General features: G+C 36.5%; 1 protein-coding gene across 1 annotated transcript in view; it reads left to right on the top strand.

Moving 5' to 3' along the window:
• LOC145695214 (vertebrate ancient opsin-like) overlaps nucleotides 1-22,153 on the top strand; it is a 392,026-nt gene that overhangs the window by 301,783 nt on the left and 68,090 nt on the right. Inside the window, exon 3 of the mRNA XM_081772203.1 lies at nucleotides 18,916-19,111. Coding sequence (XP_081628329.1) covers nucleotides 18,916-19,111 — 196 coding nt within the window. The remainder of the gene's footprint in view (nucleotides 1-18,915; nucleotides 19,112-22,153) is intronic.

Raw genomic sequence — 22,153 nt, 5'->3', positions numbered from 1 at the left:
GTACGTTCTCTTTTATATATATAGATATTTCACTTTCAGCAATAGACTTTGCCTCAAATATCCTCAGTACTGCTTATACAATTGGATCACCAAACAAGTTTGAGTCAAAGTCTTATGTTTCGTATAGTTCGAGTCTCACTTTAAGTACATTCTGTTTCTTATACAAGTTTATAAGGTCGTAATGTATTACATAAGCATATATCCAGTGCCGTAACATAGATTAAGCTTATTCCTGAGTTCTCAGCGGTGCATGGGACCGCGGTGGCTCAGTGGTAGAGCGTTCACCTCTGGTACTTGAGGTCTCTGGTTCGATCACAATCCCCGCCAGGTGAACTTTGTGGTGGACAAACACCGTGTGCGTGGGTTTCTTCGGGGTTCTCCCGTTTCCTCCACTTTCTTTATTCCACCATTTCATTCATTACTCATCATCACCGTCTCCTTTAGCCTAACCGGCATAACCATGAGACGTAAAACTCAAAGAATTCATTTCATTTTTCTCAGCGGTGCATGTGATCTTTATTCGAGAAAACTAATCATGAGTTCATTACGCTGAAATTTTATATTGCTTGAAAATTACTTGCGAAGCATGAACATACATATTATGTAAGTATATAGGTAATTCGAGCTATATGTATCTATTTTCTCTGTCCCAGCAAAACAAGTGACTCTTAACTTTCTAGTTTTCTTTTGTATTAATTTTCGTAGTTTTGCTGCAATATGAAGGATCAAATTTGATTTTCGCTGTATGAATTTCGTTAAATTTTGAATCTGTTTTTACCCTACCTTACCTAGTAAAAGTTATATATATATATATATATATATATATATATATATATATATATATATATATATATATATATATATATATATATATATATATATATATATACATGAACTTTAGAGGTAGACTATGCTAAGTCATTTTTGGGTCGAAATTGAGTTAAGAATATTTTTTTTAATAGACTATGTTCTTTCTAGTGGTGTAACAATGTAAGTCTAAAAGCATCCTATTACTTTGCAACTACTTAGTATAGTTCGAAACCAGTATTATATGTCTTACTTAAAGAACTGGTTTTTCGCTTCTCTTGTAAAATTACGAAATTATGACTTGGTTTAGTTTACCTCTGAGGTCCAGATATAATAAAATCATAGCCATAATCATAATCAACCATTGTCAATTCACTGCTGGATAAAGGTCTTTCGAAATCTTCTCCACAACTATCTATCTTGAGCAATTCTTTTTCAGGTTACTCCCCAGTTGTTCTTCATTTCGTCAAACCTTCTTGTATAAGAACGTTTCCTAGGCTGTTTTTATCTCGTGGTATCCTGTCTAGAATTGTTTTCGATCATTGATCATAATTTCTTGCAATATGTCCAGCACATTTTCCAGTCCATATTAAAACTCATGTCATTAGTACCATTCATTAGTTGCCAACTGATTCATTTCTACTGCATATATTTGGCCTACAAATAGTTCAAATTCGCTACTTTTGGAGCACAGACACGCTACTTTTTGATCTTTGAATCTGGCAACACTGACTTAATGATTTAAATCAACACAATGTGAGGACCTCCAATTGGTCTAGCGGCTAGTACGCTTCACTTCGGTTCGCGTGGTCCCGAATTCGATTTCCGGTGGGGGTACAGTTGAACGACCGAAATGGTTCGGATTCCATTATAATCATTAGCTCCACGTCTCCTTTAGACGCCCTAGCATAATCGCAGGACGTTAAACTAAAACAAACCAAACCAAAAATCAACACAATGTCTATTACTAACTGTAAGTCCTTGAATAATTGCATATGGCTATATGGTATGGATCTAGTTTGAGGTGGTCGGTGGTCAATGTAAAATAAATGGAATGTAACTAGGGTGTATTTAGAATTTTTAATTAAGCATGGTTTTGTGTACATCAGGCCTAAGGCTTAGGGGAACAACTAGTGTTACTGAAAAGTTATGTTACATTTAATTTCAGTTACAATTTGCATTTACATGTATTGCTGGAACTGAAACTTTGACATTAACATTTTAATGGTTTTAAAAGACTATGAAAAACGTCGTCTTTTGAAACCATTCTTGCACCATAAAGCAAATTACGAGTTATTAAAATATTTTGCAGCTTAGTTACGTTGTTTACACTATATTTAGAATAATATTTAGCAATTTATTTAAGTTGGCAACACTGCTTAAAATAATGGAACTGCAACTTGTTGTAATTAAAACAACCAAAAACTATTGCTGTAATGCTATAGAAGCAAACTAAAACTAAAATCATTATAAAAACTTAACACAAATGCGTTATTTTAAGCAATAAAACAATCACTATTCATGTGTTTGGTATCTCTGAAACGGTGTGAAATAACAATTCTTGTAAATAACATTATGATCACTTAAGTCTTTTGGAAGCATCTACATGATGAGACGTGATATATCAGTACGTTTTCGAAGTAAAGTCTTTAGAAAAAGTTATTTTTTTCATTTCTTGTAACTTTGTTCCTTCCTTCATTCGAAATACATTATAACATGATCATAGTATTTGACGCTAAGATACAAATGATGCGCATTGCACCGTCTATGCTATTTGAGTTATTAGAGATCTCCAAAATGTTGATGTTAGTGATATTGTATTGTCCTTTATTACACTGAATAATGTATGTGGTATTATGGTTTTATTTAATATCTAAATAAGAAATAGGTAATACCTTACATAGTGCAATTTGAGAAAATACAACTTTATTTTCCATTGGTAACACTGCTTGTTTATATATAGGCGCGGATCCAAGGGAAGGCCTATAAGGGCTATATCCCCCCTTAACGCTCAGGTATACACTGAATAAAATGAGATTCAATCGTGCTTTACACTGGATAAAGAGGCAAAGTATGGTCTACCCCTCCCTTGATCATATCCTGAATCCGCGCCTATATATATATATATATATATATATATATATATATATATATATATATAGGGTGCCCCATTTTAATATTTCCGCGGAAATATCTCGAAAACGGTTGGACATAATTGAACTAAACAAAAACTCAAATAGGAAATGCTATGGGGCAAATCGAATGCTATTGTCGCGGTGTCCCCAAGGGCCCAACTTTAAAATTTTAAATGGAAACATGGGGCAAGTGATACCTCGTTCGATAGACCTTCAAACACTAAGCAGAGTTGTGACAATGAACAGAACAAAAAGTGAAACAGGAAAATGACATAAAGCACGTCGGATGATATCGCGGTGACCCCCAGGGCCGCGGAACCCAACTTCAAAATTGTCAATGGAAAAAACATAGGTCAAGTGATATCTCGTTCGATAGATCTTTAAAAACTAAAAAGTGTTGTGGTAAAAGATTTTTCATGTCGGTTGCCGTATTCAAAATGGGAGCCAAGACATGGTGCCTGTATTAGATAAAACATCCAGTACCACTAATATGAAAACGGTTGAAGATAAATGAACAGGGTAAAACTCGTATAGGAAATCGCAGAAGGTGTTTATTATTCCACGCCTCGAGAATAATCCAACGGAGAAAAAGATTATTAAAGTATAAGTGAGACAATGTTCAAGAGGAAATCTAATTCTTTAAAAAAAATATCTTTCCGAACTCCCTTCGTAAGTGGATGAAGCGGAAATGAATGGTAAAATCTTAAATGAGAACCCCACTTTTACTTGCAATAGGTATGGTTTGTCTGAAACACTTGGTTGACTGGCACTAATGCAGTAATGAACCAATATTGTGCAGACGACTTTTGAGCATAACCAACATTTGTACTTGTTGTTCTAAAATTGCATTGTTCGACAAATTGGTTTAGCATTTCAGTTGATTTATATTTGCTCAAATCATTGCCTGCAATCAAAATGGAAAGTAATATTTAACAAGAATTTTACCTACTTTTTTCTATTACAGACACCTATCTGTTATAAAATCACATTTCAGATAATTTTGTTGTGTAGATACAATTTGCAAAAAACTAAGGTTCTCATTTGCAATTTCACCGTTTCTTCCTGTTCCGCTTCACCCACTTACGGAGGACGTTGGAACGATGATTTTCTAGGAAATAGATTTCCTCCTTTGCATTATGGCACTTTTACTCTAAGCATTTTCTCCTCTGTTGCAAAATTTTCGAGTCCTGGAATGATAAATACCGTCTGTGATTTCCTATAGGAGTTTTATTCTGTTTATCCGTTATCATCTTCAACCGTTTTCATATTTGTGGTTCTGGACGTTTTATCTGATACAGGCACCATGTCTTGGCGACCATTTTGAAAACGGTGACCCATATGAACAATCTTTTGATACAACGCTGTTTGGTATATGAAGATCTATCGAACGAGGTATCACTTGACCCATATTTTCGTTTAAAATTTCTAAGTCTGGCCTGGGCCCCCATGAAAGCCGGCCTTGGGGGCACCGCAACAACATCATTAGATTTGCCCCGTGGATTTAATATTTGAATTTTTGTTTGGTTCATTTATATTCAACCGTTTTCATATTAGTGCTACTGGACGTTCTTCTGATGCAGGTAACATATCTTGCGGGCTATTTTGAATACGGTGACCGATAAGAAAAATCTTTTGCCACATCGCCTTTTAGTTTTTAAAGACCTATCGAACGAGGTGTCACTCGACCCATGAGAAAGAGAGAGAGAGAGAGAGAGAGAGAGAGAAGTGAGAAGATTATATACAACAACAGTAGATTTTGTTTCGGGAGAGGCTTGAGGAACGGGTAACAAACATTTGTGTTGTACGTGCAATGCCAAAAAAAAAAAAAAAAAAAAAATACAAATTTATTTCGGGAGGGGCTTGAGCCCGATACCTACACCCTAAATACGACAATGTACATCAGTCAACCATTCCCATATTATCTCATACAGCAACGAAACAAATTCTGAGTAAAGGCAAAATAACTATCAATATTCGAGACGAGACCGAGACTTTCGAGACTAACCATGGTCTCGTCTCGATTTATAGTGTCCGTCTCGGTCTCGGTCTCGTCTCGATATATAAAAGTTCGTCTCGGTCTCGATACCATCCCTACTTACGAGCGAAATTCTTATGCTGCGGTGGCTCACCTCCATGCGAAATACTATATGCGTGGATTTTCTCGAGGCTCTCGAATTTTCTGCCACTTTTTCATTCCATCATTTCATTCATTCTCATTATCACCAACTCCTTTAGCCTACACTGCGTAACTGTTGGACGTAAAACTGAATGATTTCGATTCATTTCATTTAAGTATTCCAAATGAGATATAGCTCAAAATTCTGATCAACTTTTAAACTTTAAATTTTGTCCAACTATGACATTGTCCAAAGATGAGACTTATACCAATCGATAGCTCACATCAAGATGAACAAAATGACATACTTGAAGATGAATTCTCATGCGTAGTTTTTGAGAAAATCCAGAGAAAGAAATATTGATGGTGTTAACAAATATGTCGTTCATTGTCAAATTTGATGCAATTTATAATTTTAATTATCCTGGAATAGTTATTATTATTATTATTATTACTATTATTATTATTATTATTATTATTATTATTATTATTATTATTATTATTATTATTATTATTATTATTACTATTATTATTATTATTATTATTAAACTTATGTACTGTATAAGAAAAATATGATACGTAAAATAGTCAACTTCTTTCAGAAACAGATGGTAGTATCTACAGTTCAGCGGCATTTTGAAATGATTTTTCACTTTCCCTGTGCCAAGTACCATCAAACGTTCTGATACATATATTTGTTACTAAATCTCAGAAGAGACAGAGGAAGAAAATGCATAATGTATATACACATTTCTTAGTTTCCATATACTACATACTGACTGCTGGATCCTTTATAGATCAAACGGCGAACGAATGAATCAAGTGGGTTTTGTGTCAATATTGCATAAGCACAAGAGGCAAATAGTAAAAAAACATGCATCGTGTGTAACTACGCATAACTGCAGGCGATGAAGCTATTCGTCAATTCCAACACATATCATAGCAAGAGAAATTTCCCTGGAATGTGCCAAGTATCGTCAAACGTTCTGATACATATATTTGTTACCTGCCACACTTCGCTCCAAGATACGTTTTCTGAAAGCAATGTTAGTATGTCGCCCACAATAGACATTCGCCTCCAGCTATCCGGGGTTGAAATTGAAACTAGCCGGATATTCGATCCACGTGGTAAATAATACACATACACATTTCTTGTTCTCTTTGGTATTTCACTTTATCTGCAACAAATGTAAAATGTTAGCATATTTGATATTAATACATTATGATGCGTGCTACATCTGTTTTATCTATGAGCGTAAGGATTGCAATATAGCACTGACAACGAGGAAGAAAAGGAGGGCAAAGTTGAATAAGAGTGTTTGCATGTATTATGTATATATGATTATCAAAATAATATTAACACCAGGGGGTAAAAGTGGATCTGAAAAGGTCGGTGAACGGTAGGTAGCAGCATGACATCACGCCGTTCTCCTGCCTACCTTTGTAATTTTTAGAAACTTGGGGACGCTGTACATACTTTTGGAGATAGGGGGACGGTGTCCCCCGCGTTTTCCCTCACTTTTATCCCTGGTAACACATGTATTTTACAAATACATAATATGTGACAACACTGAGAATACGTGTACAACTCCTGATTGTTATTAGTGAGCCCTTAAGTGTAAGACGTTGTACGGGTAGGACGGAGGCATATGTTAAAGAGGGGAGACTGTGGTCATGCAAAATGGGAAATCTCTCTGAGTTTCAAATGGATCAAACCATGGCTGCGCTATTATTTGACGCAAATATATCTAAGGTGGTCAATATGTTAGGAGTGTCACGAGAAAGTGTCCAAAACGATTACGTCTTACAGAACCCATGACAAAACAACGTCGACAAGGAGTAATTGTGAACGTAAGAGAAGCATCAGTAGTAATGATCACCGAACATTGAAGAAAATTGTAACTAAGATCCGTACCGCGAATGCATCAAAGTGACTGTGGAACTTAACTGAAATAGCCTATTACAACAATCAGTCAAACGCGAGTGCAAAAATTAATTTCTTGGGTCTGGTTGCAATTTGCAAACCACTGGTCGTATCCAACAGTTTTACCACGAAGAAAGTATTTCTAAGAATATGCAAAGCAGACAGAAAATGGTTAGAAACGCGTAACAAGATCTTTCACTTTATATTCAATACGCCGTGTTTATGTCTGGCTGACGTACAAAGAAGCTTATGTTCCATACCCTCTTCTCCATACCGTGGAACTTGACTGGCAAAGTGATAGAGTGGCCCATAGTTTACTAGTGTCCCATAGGTCATATTATCATGTTCATGGTACTCATTTCTGCCTATGATTGTAATTATGTAAGCAGTTCAAGTGACTACGTGCAAATATTGCTCCCATACAACAACACAGTCTCTTCTAAGATGAAAATATATCAGTTTACATTACTGGAGGTGTTGAAGCGTGGTTTCATGAACATAAGGATAGACTAAAAGATCACCCATGATCCACCCAAACCCAAAACCTTGACATTGTCGAGCACGTGTAGTCAGTTCTGGAGCTGAGAATCTGTAGCAGATATTGTCGGTGACCGAAATGAGTGCTCCACTACATGAAATTCGTGTAACAATGCACTGAAAACTGATCATGTTTTGTATGTTTCTATTCAAGTCAGAGCTGTTTGGGTGGTAACTGTGACCCTATGCTGTATTAATCATTGTCAGGTAAATTGTATTTTCATCAGATCTTTATATTGTTTTGATAACCATGTGCATATTTTAAGAAAGTAAATTAATGTGTAAAGAACTATAGTGGAGTCATTTTATAAAGCTGTTGCAGGACTTGACGGATGAAGCTGGTATGGCTAAACGCAAATGGCAACTCTAACTTGGTGATACCAGAAATTGCTTAGTAGAGATTTACCATGATCCACTTGAGGCACGAGAACATAAAGACATTTGCTATACCTTACTATCATATTATTATTTTAGACGGAGGTATAAACGGGAATCAAGGCAAACACAGCACATCATTTTAAGTCAGTGGTTCTTAAACCGGGGCTGCAAGCAGGGCAGACATAATCTAGGTTAGTAATTTACAACTCGATACTCTCTGATATCATAGTTTCCTTCTCTGATCCTCAGTAAACCTATAGAGCAGCCATTTTTCACTCGATAGTCTAAAATACCATAGATTCATTCTCATTTTCGATAAACCAAAAGATGAGACTTTTTCACTCAATGCTCGACGATGTCATAGTTTCCTTCTTCTGTTCTCATGGTCAGTAAAAACATAGATCATTCATTTGCCAGTCGATGCTCTATGATACCAGTTTCCTTTTCACATTCTCAGTAAACCGATAAATCAGTCATTCTGAAACTGATGATCTCTGATGTCATAGTTTGCTTCTGTCGTTCTTAGTAAACCCTTTAGTGTTGCCCATGACGATAAGTAAAGTTTCCTTGTCTCGTTTCGTAATGTTGTAGAAGTCGATCTAGTCTCTATTTTCGAAAAGATTTTGTCGTCCCGTCACGTTTTGTAAGTTTATATACAAAATTTACGCCTTGAATCTTTTTTTATTGTTATTAATGTCATCTACAAATTTTCAGAATCCTTCTCCGTCACAAGAAGTCCACGAAGGGTTTGATTTGACAATATTTAAATCATATTCATTATTGGAGTAGACTATATTGTGTAATGACTCACGGTTCTTTAAACGTTGACAAACGTTCTTTCATTGGATTTGCTATGACATTAAAATTCATAGTTGTATACTATAATCATACAACTCTGAAACAGTGTTTGAGAGCTAAGATTTGGGTGAACTAGTGTAGCCCATGAGACTCGTGAAATTTCGATTGCCGTCACGAAAGGAGACAAGAGTTGTCAGTTTCCTGATCTCGAATTTAAAGAAATACTTTCTTTCATCGATGTCATTCAAATCATTTAACAACCGGTTCTATGATACATATGGTAAGTTGACTTAGTATTAATAGTATTAGTATTATCCTTAATATAAAAGGGAAAGGTTTTGGTGCGAACGGTCCCGGTGAAGACACTCGGTCGAAAAAGTGCGAAAGCTTTTTGAGGCCAGGTATCTACAGTGAGGTTTTCCTCACTCACACCAGGCAAATACCGGGATGGCATCTAACATACAGATCCTAGGCCGCTTCTTTCCTTCCCCAATCCCTTCTTCTTTCTCTTTCCTTGGATAGTGTGATCACCGAGGGACGTCATCCCTAATACGTCATGGGTTAATATGCTATAGATGCCGAAAACCCAGAAATATAATTGTAATCCTAATCCTAAAAAAGGAAAGGCCTCAGTGTGTGAGTAATGCTAAATCCTAAATTTGCTTTTATTTGAAAGTAATTATGCCAAACATGAGCGTGGTGCTTGTCTGTTTATAATTTAGACATGGACCGTATTGAATGTACAGCGGGGGACACTTCTAAATGGTACACCTTAGCCGCAAATCTCCATATGGCTGTACCATTTAGAAGTGTCCCCCGCTGTACATGCGGTTGTGATTACTTATATAAAATCCATAAGTATTTATTTCATATCAAGCATAATTTAATTCAGTAACTAAGCAATGTGTAAACAGTATATCAACTACAGATAGTTGTTGCTGTTTACCTTTTCGATAGTGCCATATTTGACAAGCTTTTGTTAACACTCACATGAAACATACAACAGGCCGTAACCATACTTATGTTTGAATATTACACTCTAACATTTGTGTAACCAGAAGTTAGTTGGTGGACAAACTAAAGAAAGTTAAATGTAAACAATCAATCAGTATTTTCATCTAAAGTGTACAGTGAATTTTTCGCTGTTGCAAAACAACTAGTTATTATTATTATTATTATTATTATTATTATTATTATTATTATTGTATGGGTATAATGTATTTGCATCACTATTATTTATTCAAATTACATTGAGGATCGTGGTGCTCAGTGGTATAGCGCTCACCTCTGGTGTGTGGAGTACCTGGCTCGATTCCAGATCGCTCCAAATGGGCTTTGTGATGGACAAAGTGGGCGGAGATTTCTTAGGGTTCTCCCACTTTCTTCATTCCACTCATTTTATTCATAGCATCATCTCTTTTAGCCTCAATCCATAAAACAGCGACGTTAAGCTCAAGAAAGAAAATTACAGTAGTAAGAACCGTAAAACAGAGACTTGTCAGTTTCGTAAGAGCAAATTTCACATCCGAAGCCATGTAATTTCCCAATTAGATGCAAAGTATTCGCCAGGTAAAATAGATATTTCTTCTAGGTACTAAAACATGCCAGTGCGAGTGACACTTGTGTCATTAAAGAATACAAAATTTCTTCTGATTACTCAAACATAGCAGCGAGATTGACGCCAATGTCAGTGAAAGAACAAAAAAGACATTTGGAATCTCATTTCCTGTCGCTTTTCGTGTCAGCACAACGCAAAATTTGCTTTCCTGACAGGTAATTAAACACATGTTACAGGAACGACCTATTTCCTCACATTGGCAGAATTACATTCCTTTATGACATGCAGTAGAACATTAAAGTATCGTGTGTTTAACTTCAGCATGTCTTAATTCTCTCCTCAAACCCTGATGGAAAGGATATTATATATATATATATATATATATATATATATATATATATATATATATATATATATATATATATATATATATATATATATATATATATATATATATATATATATATATAGTCGGAAAAATAAAATCGCAACACCCAGTACAACATGAGGGAGATTGATATGCTTCCAGTATTGGATTCTTTGGTGATAGTGAAGTAGATGATTAACTGTGTAACAGTTTCGGCCAACAGATGACAGCACCACAGAAAGACATTTGGGCCACCTTTACCGAGTCTGTGTTGTGAATTAGCAGAGGCCGAAAATCAGCTAGTGCATGGAAGTGACTCACACAGTGAACACAAGCAAGACAACATACCACGACGACGCAATCGTGCTCCATACAGTCAAATGAGTGAGTGAGGCTGGTTGGTCCTTTCGTCGAATTGGCAACTACGTTGGTCGTGATGTATCTGTGGCAGCGATAGATAGCAACCCATTCCCACACTCGCAGAGAAGGTTCTGGACGACGTCGTAGCACGGACGTGCGGCATTGGTAGACCGCACAGCTACCAGGTTCAACATTCGAGCAAATATGGCCCCTGAAGTTTCCACATGTACTATTGGGAACAGATTACTAGCGACCAGGTCGAGCAAGCATGGCAGACTGTACGGCAAGACTGTATCCGTCATCACTATAATCGAATGCATGCAAGAATCCGTGACTGTATTGCAGTTCGTGGAGGGTAAACACGGTACTAAAGTGGTGGTGGTAGTGTGATGATAGACGTGCTGTTCATAAAACAATGCCCTGAAGGAGCTAATATTGTAATCATCTCATATTCGTACCATGGACAGTATATGGAATAAATGTGGTTTAGATTGGAAAACAATTTCGTGGTATTGCAATTTTATTTTCCGGTAGTGTATATATACAGTATTCTCAAAAATAGTACTAGAGAATTATTCTTTAAGAGCTCCATCCAGAGTGAGGAGACAGTTTTAACAGTCAGTTCTGGAAACCTGAGAAATTTTAACAACTGGTTCAAGAGAACCAGTTGAATGACACGACTAGGTACTTTTCGTCTCGACTCGAGTCTTGTAGGCAGGACTAAAACTCATAGGCATAACCAACTTGACTATTCCCAACTTGACTTCGTGATGTCATAGTTTGCTTCTCTCATTCTCAGTAAATCTATAGGTGAGTATTTCTCAGTCGATGCTCTATGATGTCACCGTTTTCCTCTCTCTTTCTCAATCAACTCATAAATAAATCAGTCCCGACTTGATTTTCTGTGATGCCATAGTTTACTTCTCCCATTCTCAGTAAACTTATAGGTGAATCATTTTTCACCCGCTGCTCTATGATGTCACCGTTTTCCTCTCTCTTTCTCACTCAACCCATAAATAAATCAGTCCCGATTCGATTTTCTGTGATGTCATAATTTGCTTCCCTCATTCTTAACATTCTCATAGGTAAATCTTCCCAACTTGATGCTCAGATGGGTCATAATTTACTACCTTCATCCTCACTAAACCCACATATTAATCTTCCCAGCTCGATGCTTTGTGATCTCATTGTTTGATCCTCTCATTCTCAGTAAATCCATAGATCAATCTTTCCAGCTTGATGCTTCGTAATGTCATGTCTTACTTGTGCCATTTTCTATTAACCATAAGAAGAATAATACAGAGAAATTTGACATTGACAAAGACAAGTAGTGACAGGTAACTGGAAGAATTAGAAGTTATCAAGAAATGACAATGACTTACTTTGATCGCTGGGTGTCAATTAGCATTACTAGGGCAACCATAAATAGGGTGACCAAATCGTCAACTAGAAAAATGGGACACATTTTATTTTTGGATAGGTTGCTCCCCTATTTATTTATTCCTTTCTTTTTTAGCCTCTCCGCTCTCTCTTCTTGTGTCTGTCATAAAAAAGGGCAAATTTACACTTTTTCGTTTCCAAACCTGTTGAAAAGATTGTGGAGTTAATTAAATAACAAGTAACTATCAGCACCTAACAAACACTGAAAATATAAGATAATGAAATATTTGAAAACATTTCTAAAATACATGAAACATAACATAAGAACATGAGGTATATTCATGAGGATACTTAGCTGTTGTCCTAGCCATATTTAAGACTTCCTTCTTTTCTAATACGAAGTTATAAAAGTCACAACAGTACATTTTGAAATTGTATAGTACTTGAAGAATTGTAGAAAGGGTCTTCACTCCCAACCTGTTTCGTCTGACCATTGAATGCTCAAGAGCGAAAATATTCTTTCAGTATTGCCATTATGGGCAAGGATCGCAAACATATTGGCATATCTTTAAAACTTTAGTGCTGTTCAGACCTAGTATGGGTTCGAAAAAACTAACCCACTTCTCATATTAGTGGAGTGTTTTGTTTTCTTTTTTTTTATCTTCCTCGCTCCACCCATTTATATTATTACTAACAATATCCTTTAACGAAGCCATTTGATCGAAAAGTAAAGAATCATTTATTTCAATACCTTTCTCCTTGAAGTAAGCAACACTATATTCTACCTGTCCTCAACTGGGGATGTCTTTCAACAGCATCCAGTTGAATATTGAAAAAGTAGAGAATGATACACTCCATTTCCATAGATGTTCAATACAATTTTCACAAAACTCATTAACTGCAGTTTTGAAGTTGATTTTGTCTTGTGTAATTTCATTCCATTTAAGAATGGATTTTAGGCCTACATTAAATGAAAAAGAAAAAAACTGTTCCTCTTTTAGGCATAGTTTTAAGCATGTCTTCCAATACATAATTGACCTTCATAACACTTCTTGCACTTCCTCTCTGTTCATATCGTGATGCAGAGAAATAAGAGAAGAGCTTGACAACAATACTATCTATGTCACAACTTAATCTATCAGCATCTGTATCTGAGCAGTTCTGTAAAGCTTTGTATGTAAGACATGTGCTGGACAACCCACATTTCCAATATTTGCATGTAAATTAGTCTTCAATTTTGTAAACACATTACATTTTTCCCTGTCTATTCAAACCACCAAAATTTTCGTTTCTATTGTCGCCAAAAAACACAATGCCACTGTTTTTATTTAATTTAAACTCGTCAATACAGTTCAAGCAGAAACTAGATATTTCGTCTGACATTTCACAGGGCAAGGAAGCGACTTTCAATAACTTTGACCTTACCCCTTTTTTTAGGTCCAAGAAAAAAAAGAATACTGAATTACAAAAGGAAAGATTTTGATAGCTTTATGATTTCTCGCATATGTTGAAATGCCATAAAAGGAGGATTTATTTATCTCTTCAATGCGAGATTTCAAACTAAATGGAGCTAAAACACAAATTATCAGAGCCGATTGCTTTGTTCTGGCAGAACTAAACATAGATGCGATTGACAAGTCCCTAAACACAAGACTGTTTAATTTATTATTACAATCTTCTGACCGAAGACTTTGATGGTGTTTTATTGTATGGTAGACCTGAGTTAGCTCAGCAGCTCTTACTTTTCGTTCTTCACTTGATTCTTGATTTACAAAATAATTGGTAAGAGACTTATTGCAACTTGGCGCACTCAGTCTGTTCCTGTATGTTTCACTAAATTGATGTGTTGTTGTATGTCTGAACGACAACCGTGTCCAATACTAAAAACACTGCTACAAACTGTGCAACTTGGCTTCATTGTCATAGCTTCCTTTTACAATATAGTTCCACTCTTTAGAACACTCCTCCTTAAACTTGCATACAGGCTTAGGCATTGTTAAGCAGATAGCTCGGAACGTAGCGGAATAAACAATTTGTTTTCACAATAAAAACAACGCAGCACGTCCTATTTGATTTGAAGTTTGACTCACTCTGACCGAAAATAATATTACTCGACGTATTGAGTTTGCAGCTAGAGGGATCAAATCTGTCACCGGCAGAATTTATAACAAACTCTCAGCATCGGATTCCAACTTCCTTTATTTGCTTTTTCTTACTTTTAAACATTATTTCACATAGAACTGTTGTTGTTGTTTTTTACTTTCACTTTTATAATATACTACTATACACTACTATACTTTTGTACATTTTTCGTAAATGAAAGTACGATACATCTTAGTCAAATCACGGAAACATTGTACTATACTGATGATAGCGCCTCAATCATCCACCACCCAAAACAGATAGCGAAAACAGGTTACATTAGATTTTTATAAGGCTTTCAGCCCCTTGCACTGTCGTCTGCGGAGTGGGAATCTTGCAGTGGGGAGGCCTGGGAGGGGAAACAGTGAAGCCATCACATCTACCATCGCAAACGTCGTAATGACGTTGTTCAGTAATGAGATATATTTCAACATAATCACATAGCTTAGAAAATAATAAAATAAATTAGGAAATTTTAGCAATTGGAAAGGTTTTTGTGTGTGTGTGTGTGTGTGTGTATCCAATGTAAATACGGAACATTTTGGCGTCCCGGGAGATTTTTTCGGGACACTGGGAATGGTAATGAAAAACGGGACAATCCCGTTTTTATGGGACGGTTGGTCACCCTAACAATAAAGCATAAATGGGCACCCCTCAAACGGCAGTGAGCTTCCCTGGCCCCACAAGTTACGACCCTAGTATTTACTGATATAATTTTAGTGGGAAAAATTAATAGTTTCATATACATTTTTAATAGAAATGTTTAAAAATGAAGTATAATTCATGGAACAGCATATTTTCTATTAAGGCATAATTTAGGAAAAAGGAAAAAAAAAGCATGATGTAAGGAAAAAGAAAGCATAATATACAGCTGCATAAAGCATGAAGTTGGTTGCCCTAAACATCACTAACTTAACAGCTGTCTGAAATCTGTCAGCTGTCAATTGGATTAGCAGGCATACACGTACGAATTCAGGGGGAAAACTTCAAAAGAAACCAAGCAGATATATTGGAGGAAACTGAGGCAATAACTCTCAAACTCTATATTGTTACGATACTATACGTCGGAAGTCCTTCGTTCGATTTCATCGACGGACTTTTGGATTCACAACATCTACTTCTCTGAATTTTTTTCACCCAGTGCTCTATGATGTCACCGTTTTCCTCTCTCTTTCTCACTCAACCCATAAATAAACCTCCCGACTCGATTTTCTGTGATGCCATGATTTGCTTCTCTCATTCTTAATATACTCATAGATCAGTGTTCCCAACTTGATGCTCAGTTGCGTCATAATTTGCTACCTTCATCCTCAGTGAACCCACATATTAGTCTTTCCAGCTCGATGTTCTGTGATGTCATGGTTTGATCATCTCATTCTCAGTAAATCCATAGATCAATCTTTCCAACTTGATGCTTCGTAATGTCATGGCTTACTTGTGCAATTTTTTATTAACCATAATAAAAAGAATACAGAGAAATTTGACATTGACGAAGACAGTAGTGACAAGCTAACTAGAACTTAGAACATCAATGGGAAGATGATTTAGCAGCTGAACAACTCCTGGACCTATGTCTATTCATAAATTGTCCTGTCTTCTGCCTTTCTTCTTCCAATCTTGGCTCTCCCTGTTTCCCCATATTGCTTCTTAGCATTGCACATCAGCATGTTGGAAATGACTTACCTAGGTTAAAGCAGGTCATGAAAAAGATTGTTGAATGGTACTAGACAACGGGAGGACATAGAACTTATAGGACTTACAAAGAGGACACAACTTAAAAGAGATTGGAAATCTAATGCCTTAAATCGTTCACAATTGCAGAACAATTAACAATTAGAAGTTATAAAGAAATGACAGTGACTTAGTTTGATCACTGGGTGTCAATTAACATCACTAACTTATTGACATAACTGTCAGAAATCAATTGGATTAGCAGGCATACACGTATGAATTCAGGGAAAAACTACCAAAGAAAAATCAAGCAGATGTCTTGAAGGAAGCTGTAGCTGAGGCAATAAATCTCAAACTCTATATGTTTATTATTGAAGCAATGCAACAGATGAACAGCGTAAAATTTCATATCTGTATTAATATTGTAAAACTCTGTCCCATTAAGATTGTAGGTAGAGCAAGGTAAATAAAATGAGTGGAATCGACTCTCACTACCGGCTTTTTTTATATATAAAAGTCACTATATAACAGAATTTACAGAAATACTACAGAGTTATTCTCCTCTAATTTGTTGGATTAGAAATTAGGTAGTTCTTGGCCGTAAACTGTGGATAGGATCTGTACAGAGTCCCGTGGTAGGCTAAGTAGAGTGGCGAAGGAACCCTAATGCTTCGTGGCAAACACTGAGGAGGTTAGTAGTAGTCACAGAGCCCTGTAGCAGGCTAAGCAACTGATGCAGGATTCCCAACAGAGCCCCGTAGCAGGCTAAAACAGTTGGAAAGGAATAGCCAAGAATCCCGTGGCAGACTAGAAGCTTGGGGTTAGGTTACTCCTAATGTTCCAAGGCAAAGAACTGTCGGCTGCGTTTCATTATATAGGCGTTCTGGCGGCGGTGGTGCTGCTGCTCCGATGTCATCACGTGCTTCATAGGAGGAGCCAGAGGTCCGTCGTCTGCTGGTTGTAGTAAATCCACATGATGCGTAGTATCCTGACTTAAAACCATGTTGTGGTGTTTTTAAACACAAGCGTAAAGTATTGTTTGCATACAATACCACGTCGGATATTATAATTTACATGTGTAACTTAATATGTAATGATAAAGGAAGTATAGCAAAGTTAAAATTTTCACTTTACATTTTGTTGTGTGTGTAGGACCTATTTGAGCTATTTATTCCTATAAAGTACCTCTTAAAATATAATACATTGCTGAACATTAAAAATACAACACCAAGTGCGAGAAGAGGTACGAGCTTAAAATTTGCTAGTTGGTAGACAGGTGGTGGCAAAAGTGTGAAATTATTATACTTACCGATTTCTGTAGTGACAGTGCAGCGAAAACCTAGAAGAAAGTCCAATTTCATCGATGTATTCCCTCTCCACAAATGTTCAAAAGGGTTGTACTTACATACCGAGGATGAGACTTTGAATGTCATCATGGGGCATGGTACCCATACGTCTTCAACACGTTGCACCGGTTCATCTAATAAAATCACCGGAGATACTTGTGTGCCACACTTGTGCAATCATTCATCAAACGTGTTCAATTGTCAAGAGATCAGGTGAACGTATCACGCAATTAAGTAGTGAAGCATCGTGCCCATCCAAAATTGAAAGGCGTGTGTGACATGTGATATCTCGTTACTGCTGGAAAGTGGCTACATGCAAGTGGCTCTAGCGATAAGGGAACTGCATTTAGACCTTTCATCTCTTTAATACTGTTAGCTGCTCAAAGGCCGATCAATGAATATTAGACGTGAGTGGACACGAAATCAAATAGCAGTCCGTATTATAAAGTCCTGTTATGAGTGGATGAGGTGATATTGAATAGAGGTGTCACCCAGCCTGCTTCCGCGGCAGATACAGATGTGGTTATCAATGCTGTAGGCAGAAGTGTAATTCGTCCGAGAATTAGATGTTATGTTAGTTGGCTCTCCATGTTAACCAGTGTTTCTTCAGACCTGTTTTTTTTGGAGGGGGGGCACTGCCCCCCGGAGGAGACTAAAATAATACATCCATAATATAATAATAAATAGAATAGTGTCAGCAGTGCCCCCCGGAACATTATTTCTGAAAGAAACATTGTGTATGACACAGGCGTCTATGACGTGGAATCAAAGAGAGCTCCAGCAATGGCTCCAAATATGAACTTCAATGACAAATGGCATTGAACTGTACGTGGGAAACAATTATCACTATGCAACAATGCCGATTTCGTGCACCAGTGATCGGGATGTGGCTGTTCGACCAGCTACAACCAGACGGATAGGAGATATGTTCTCTTCGTTTGTGGTATAACGCAGTCATTCGGATTCTCCATTTTATGTATTGCCATCCTAGTGTTATTGCTATCATATTTGGATCACTGTGGCTGCATTGCGTCCAACACGGTCGCCAAGATCACTGACACAATTATTCCACTTTCAAAGATGGAAGTATGTTGGAATTGCTGTCACGTTCAACACGAAAATATTGTTCAACCATCCATAGACACTCTTATCGTACTGAAGCTCGTCCCTGGCTCTCTGAACTGCCTCTCGTTGCTGTTTCGAGGGAGTATGATCGAAAAGGAGATGTTTCACGGAGCTAAGCTGCTAATGATTTTACTGCCCTTCCAACCTGTACATCTTCTGCAAATGTAGGGTCAATCCGATGCTTTCTTCTTGGTGTTGCATTTCTAATGTTCATCAATGTATACGAATATTAATTAATATTCTATTTATTCATGTAGTTTTCTTTTGACAGGTATCACTTCAATAACAACATTAATGGTGCTAGCCTTTGAACGTTATGTGATCATCAGCAAGCCATTTAAATCAAGGCCTCTTAACATCACCAGGTCCGTTTTACTTATTGTTGGTATCTGGGTGTACTCTTTGGCACAAACAGTTCCTCCGATATTTGGATGGGGCGAATACACTAATGAGGCGGCTAATATAAGGTGAGTGAACGTTAGTGTGTACATTTGTAAAAAAAAAAAAAAAAAAAAAAAAAAAAAAAAAAGTGTGTGTTGTAAAGGACAAAGATATATTAGCTGCTCATTCTAGCTTTGAAACTATGAATAACAGTAATATTGATTATTACAAATACTGAAATGCCAATTCGTCGCATGGGAAGATAAGATTTACGCAAAATATCATATTTGAAAGTAAAGAAATAAGGAAAATAAAGTAAGTAAATAATTAAATAAGGTAAAGGAAGGATTTTGGAGTTGTTTCTGTCAATATGAGTGAAATAAATAAGAAAGAGCAACTCTGTCCGCATCGTCTCCTGTCTCTTTCTGGTCCGGGTTTGGCTGTCTTGCCTCTGGCTAACGTGCAGTAGGCATAAGCGAAAGTTAGAGAGCAACTTCCGTGGGAAAAAAAAAAAAAAAAAAAATCAAAGAATATTAAATGTCGAAAATAGTGATCCTGTACTTACGAAGTGGTTTGAAACAAAATGTACAAGTTTTTGGAGGTTTGATTATTAATCTTAGTTTACGTAGATAATATGAGGAAGAACTTTCTCGTTTTATATGATTAGCGTACACGTCTTGGTCACAAAAATCAGGGCTCGATTCCCGGTGGGAGCTCATGGGATTTGGATCACATGTTAAGCTATAGACCCACGTCTTATATAGGCTCTCTAGCCATGAGCGCCCGAAGAAAGTTTTCTAGGGGGGTTCATCTTCCTAGTTGCTATATTACGTTTGGTATTTTTTATTTGTATTTAAAAAATATTAAAAAATTAATACATTTTCGTGAGCCGTGAGGGAGGGGGGTTCAGGCCCTACCCTGCCCATGCTCGCTACTAGGAAGGGCATTAAACCTAATCAGTCAATCAAATACAATCAAAAAATTAAACCAAACATCTGTAGGAAATAAATGGCATTTATTACATTTTTGGCACTTTGTAATAAATTTTTGCTACTGATTGTATGTCAACTTTAGATGCGCCGTTTTTCAAGGAAATGTGAGGAGACTTTATTTTCAACATGATTCTTAATACCTAATCACAATATGTAATAAGAAAGTTTACTCAAATATTCAGAGTTTACCTTCTAAATATTGTCGACTTGTCTTTAAAACCTGTAGTTACTTCATGAAGAAGTTAGAAGGCAAATCCGTACATTGCGGCTACATTCGGCTTTGCTGGAGAGGCTCCTGCCACCGTAGGAGAACTGTAACCTGTGTTATGGTTCAGATTTTCTGTTCTGCGTTGGAAGAAGTAGGTACATAGACCCAGACCAACGTAGATGGTGCATACATACTCCTCATCCTTGTATTTACTTCCATACAGATTTTCTAGATGTTGCTAAGTACTCAATTCTTTTCTATATACATGTTTATTTCCAGCTAAGGAGGAAAAGCTAGATTGTACACAAAAATATAACTGTATATTATCCATGCTCAGCCAGATAATATTTATTAAAGTAGATAACCATGATTATCTGTGTCCTTCACATGTCGACGGAGAACACATATGATTTCTGTCTATTTGAGGCTGTACAGATTAGTTCTGACTAAGCAAAAAACCTGTACGTAGCCTAGTATACAAAATCATGTGTATGATACAAAAATCCTGCTTAATTTAAAATCTCCAGATTTTCTAAACTAAAAATCAGCTTTTTTTTCCCCTTTTTCTCAGTGCTTATAGCCTCATGGCTAAGACACTTGCTTTCAATCCTGGTTGTTGTACGTTCATACCTCAACTAGGGATGGCCAAAAATTTTCGGATCCGGATATCCCGGATCCAGTGATCTCGGATCTGGATCCGAAATTCGGATTTCGGATCTGGGTCCGGATCTCTGATCTGGATCCGAAATTCGGATCTCGGATCTGGACCCAAAATTCGAATCTCAGATCTTGATTCGTATCCAAACCTACATCTGAAATTGTGATGATAAAATTGAATATCTAAAATTCTTTCGGATTTACTAATATTTCGGATTTCGGTAGGTTACTGTTCTTTTAAATGTTTCCATAAAACCTTTGTGCTACCTTTGTTCTTTATTCTATTTTAACCTTGCAATATTTACATGTTGCACTTTCTGTCGAAGTCTCTTTAGTAAAATGTTTCCAAGTTTGACTTCTTCCCATTTCAGAGTATACTGAATTGTCTGAAACTTATGTAAATGGTAACAAATTCTTCTGTTTAGCTCCTCTTCGAAACTTAATGTTAGCTTCACATTGAAAATATTTATTTTATTCTTAGAAAATAAAATTTCTTATTTTCTCATATAAAAATGAAATATGTTTTAGATAAGGCCCTTCTAATTGCAGGAATACTAGACAAAACAAACTCTTTATTAATAGTAGTTTCTGACTCACTAGAGTCCAACCATCAACAAACGTAATAACGAATATCTTTCACTTCGAAGGTATATACAACAAAAAAATATAGACTGGTTGGCGTGGAACAACAGTAGATTTTTAAACATACACACGAGAATTTCAGGAGAGCGATATGGTTGTGTTCGTTGTATGACTTTATTACCTAACTTATGGCTTGCCCTTCTGAGGTCGGGAGTTTGTTGAAGGAGTAAATGTAAAAGAGATTTCTGTTATTTTTTCTTCACCCTCCGGGTTTCTTTAATCATACATTGCAGGATGTAACCAAAACATATCCATGCATCTTATCATTGAAGCGTTTTGTGTTTTGTATATTAAAGTGTTCAGAAATACGGTATTTAACATATTCGCATTTGTTCATGTGATCTCAGGTTCAATTCTCGGTGGAAACATACATGAGAAAATTGAAAGCTGAAACAATATTTAAAAGCCAGGAAATTGATATTAAAACTTTAGCTACCTATTGGGACTGTAAGGCTTTTTTTTTATATTTTTTTTACATGATATCAGTGTTGCCACACTTGGTACAATTGTACCAAATTCAGCCCTTTTTGTCATTCATCCGCCCGTTGGTACCACACTGGCATTTTCAGCCTCTTTTGTGAAAACGTTGGTACAATTCTACCCAATTCAGTACCATTTAACAAATACTT

Source organism: Thermobia domestica, chromosome 9 (genome assembly GCF_964235325.1).
Source record: "Thermobia domestica chromosome 9, izTheDome1.hap1.1, whole genome shotgun sequence".
Classification (NCBI taxonomy): Eukaryota; Metazoa; Arthropoda; class Insecta; order Zygentoma; family Lepismatidae; genus Thermobia; species Thermobia domestica.
The sequence above is the reverse complement of the archived record's forward strand: the minus strand, read 5'-3'. Positions and strand labels throughout refer to the sequence as shown.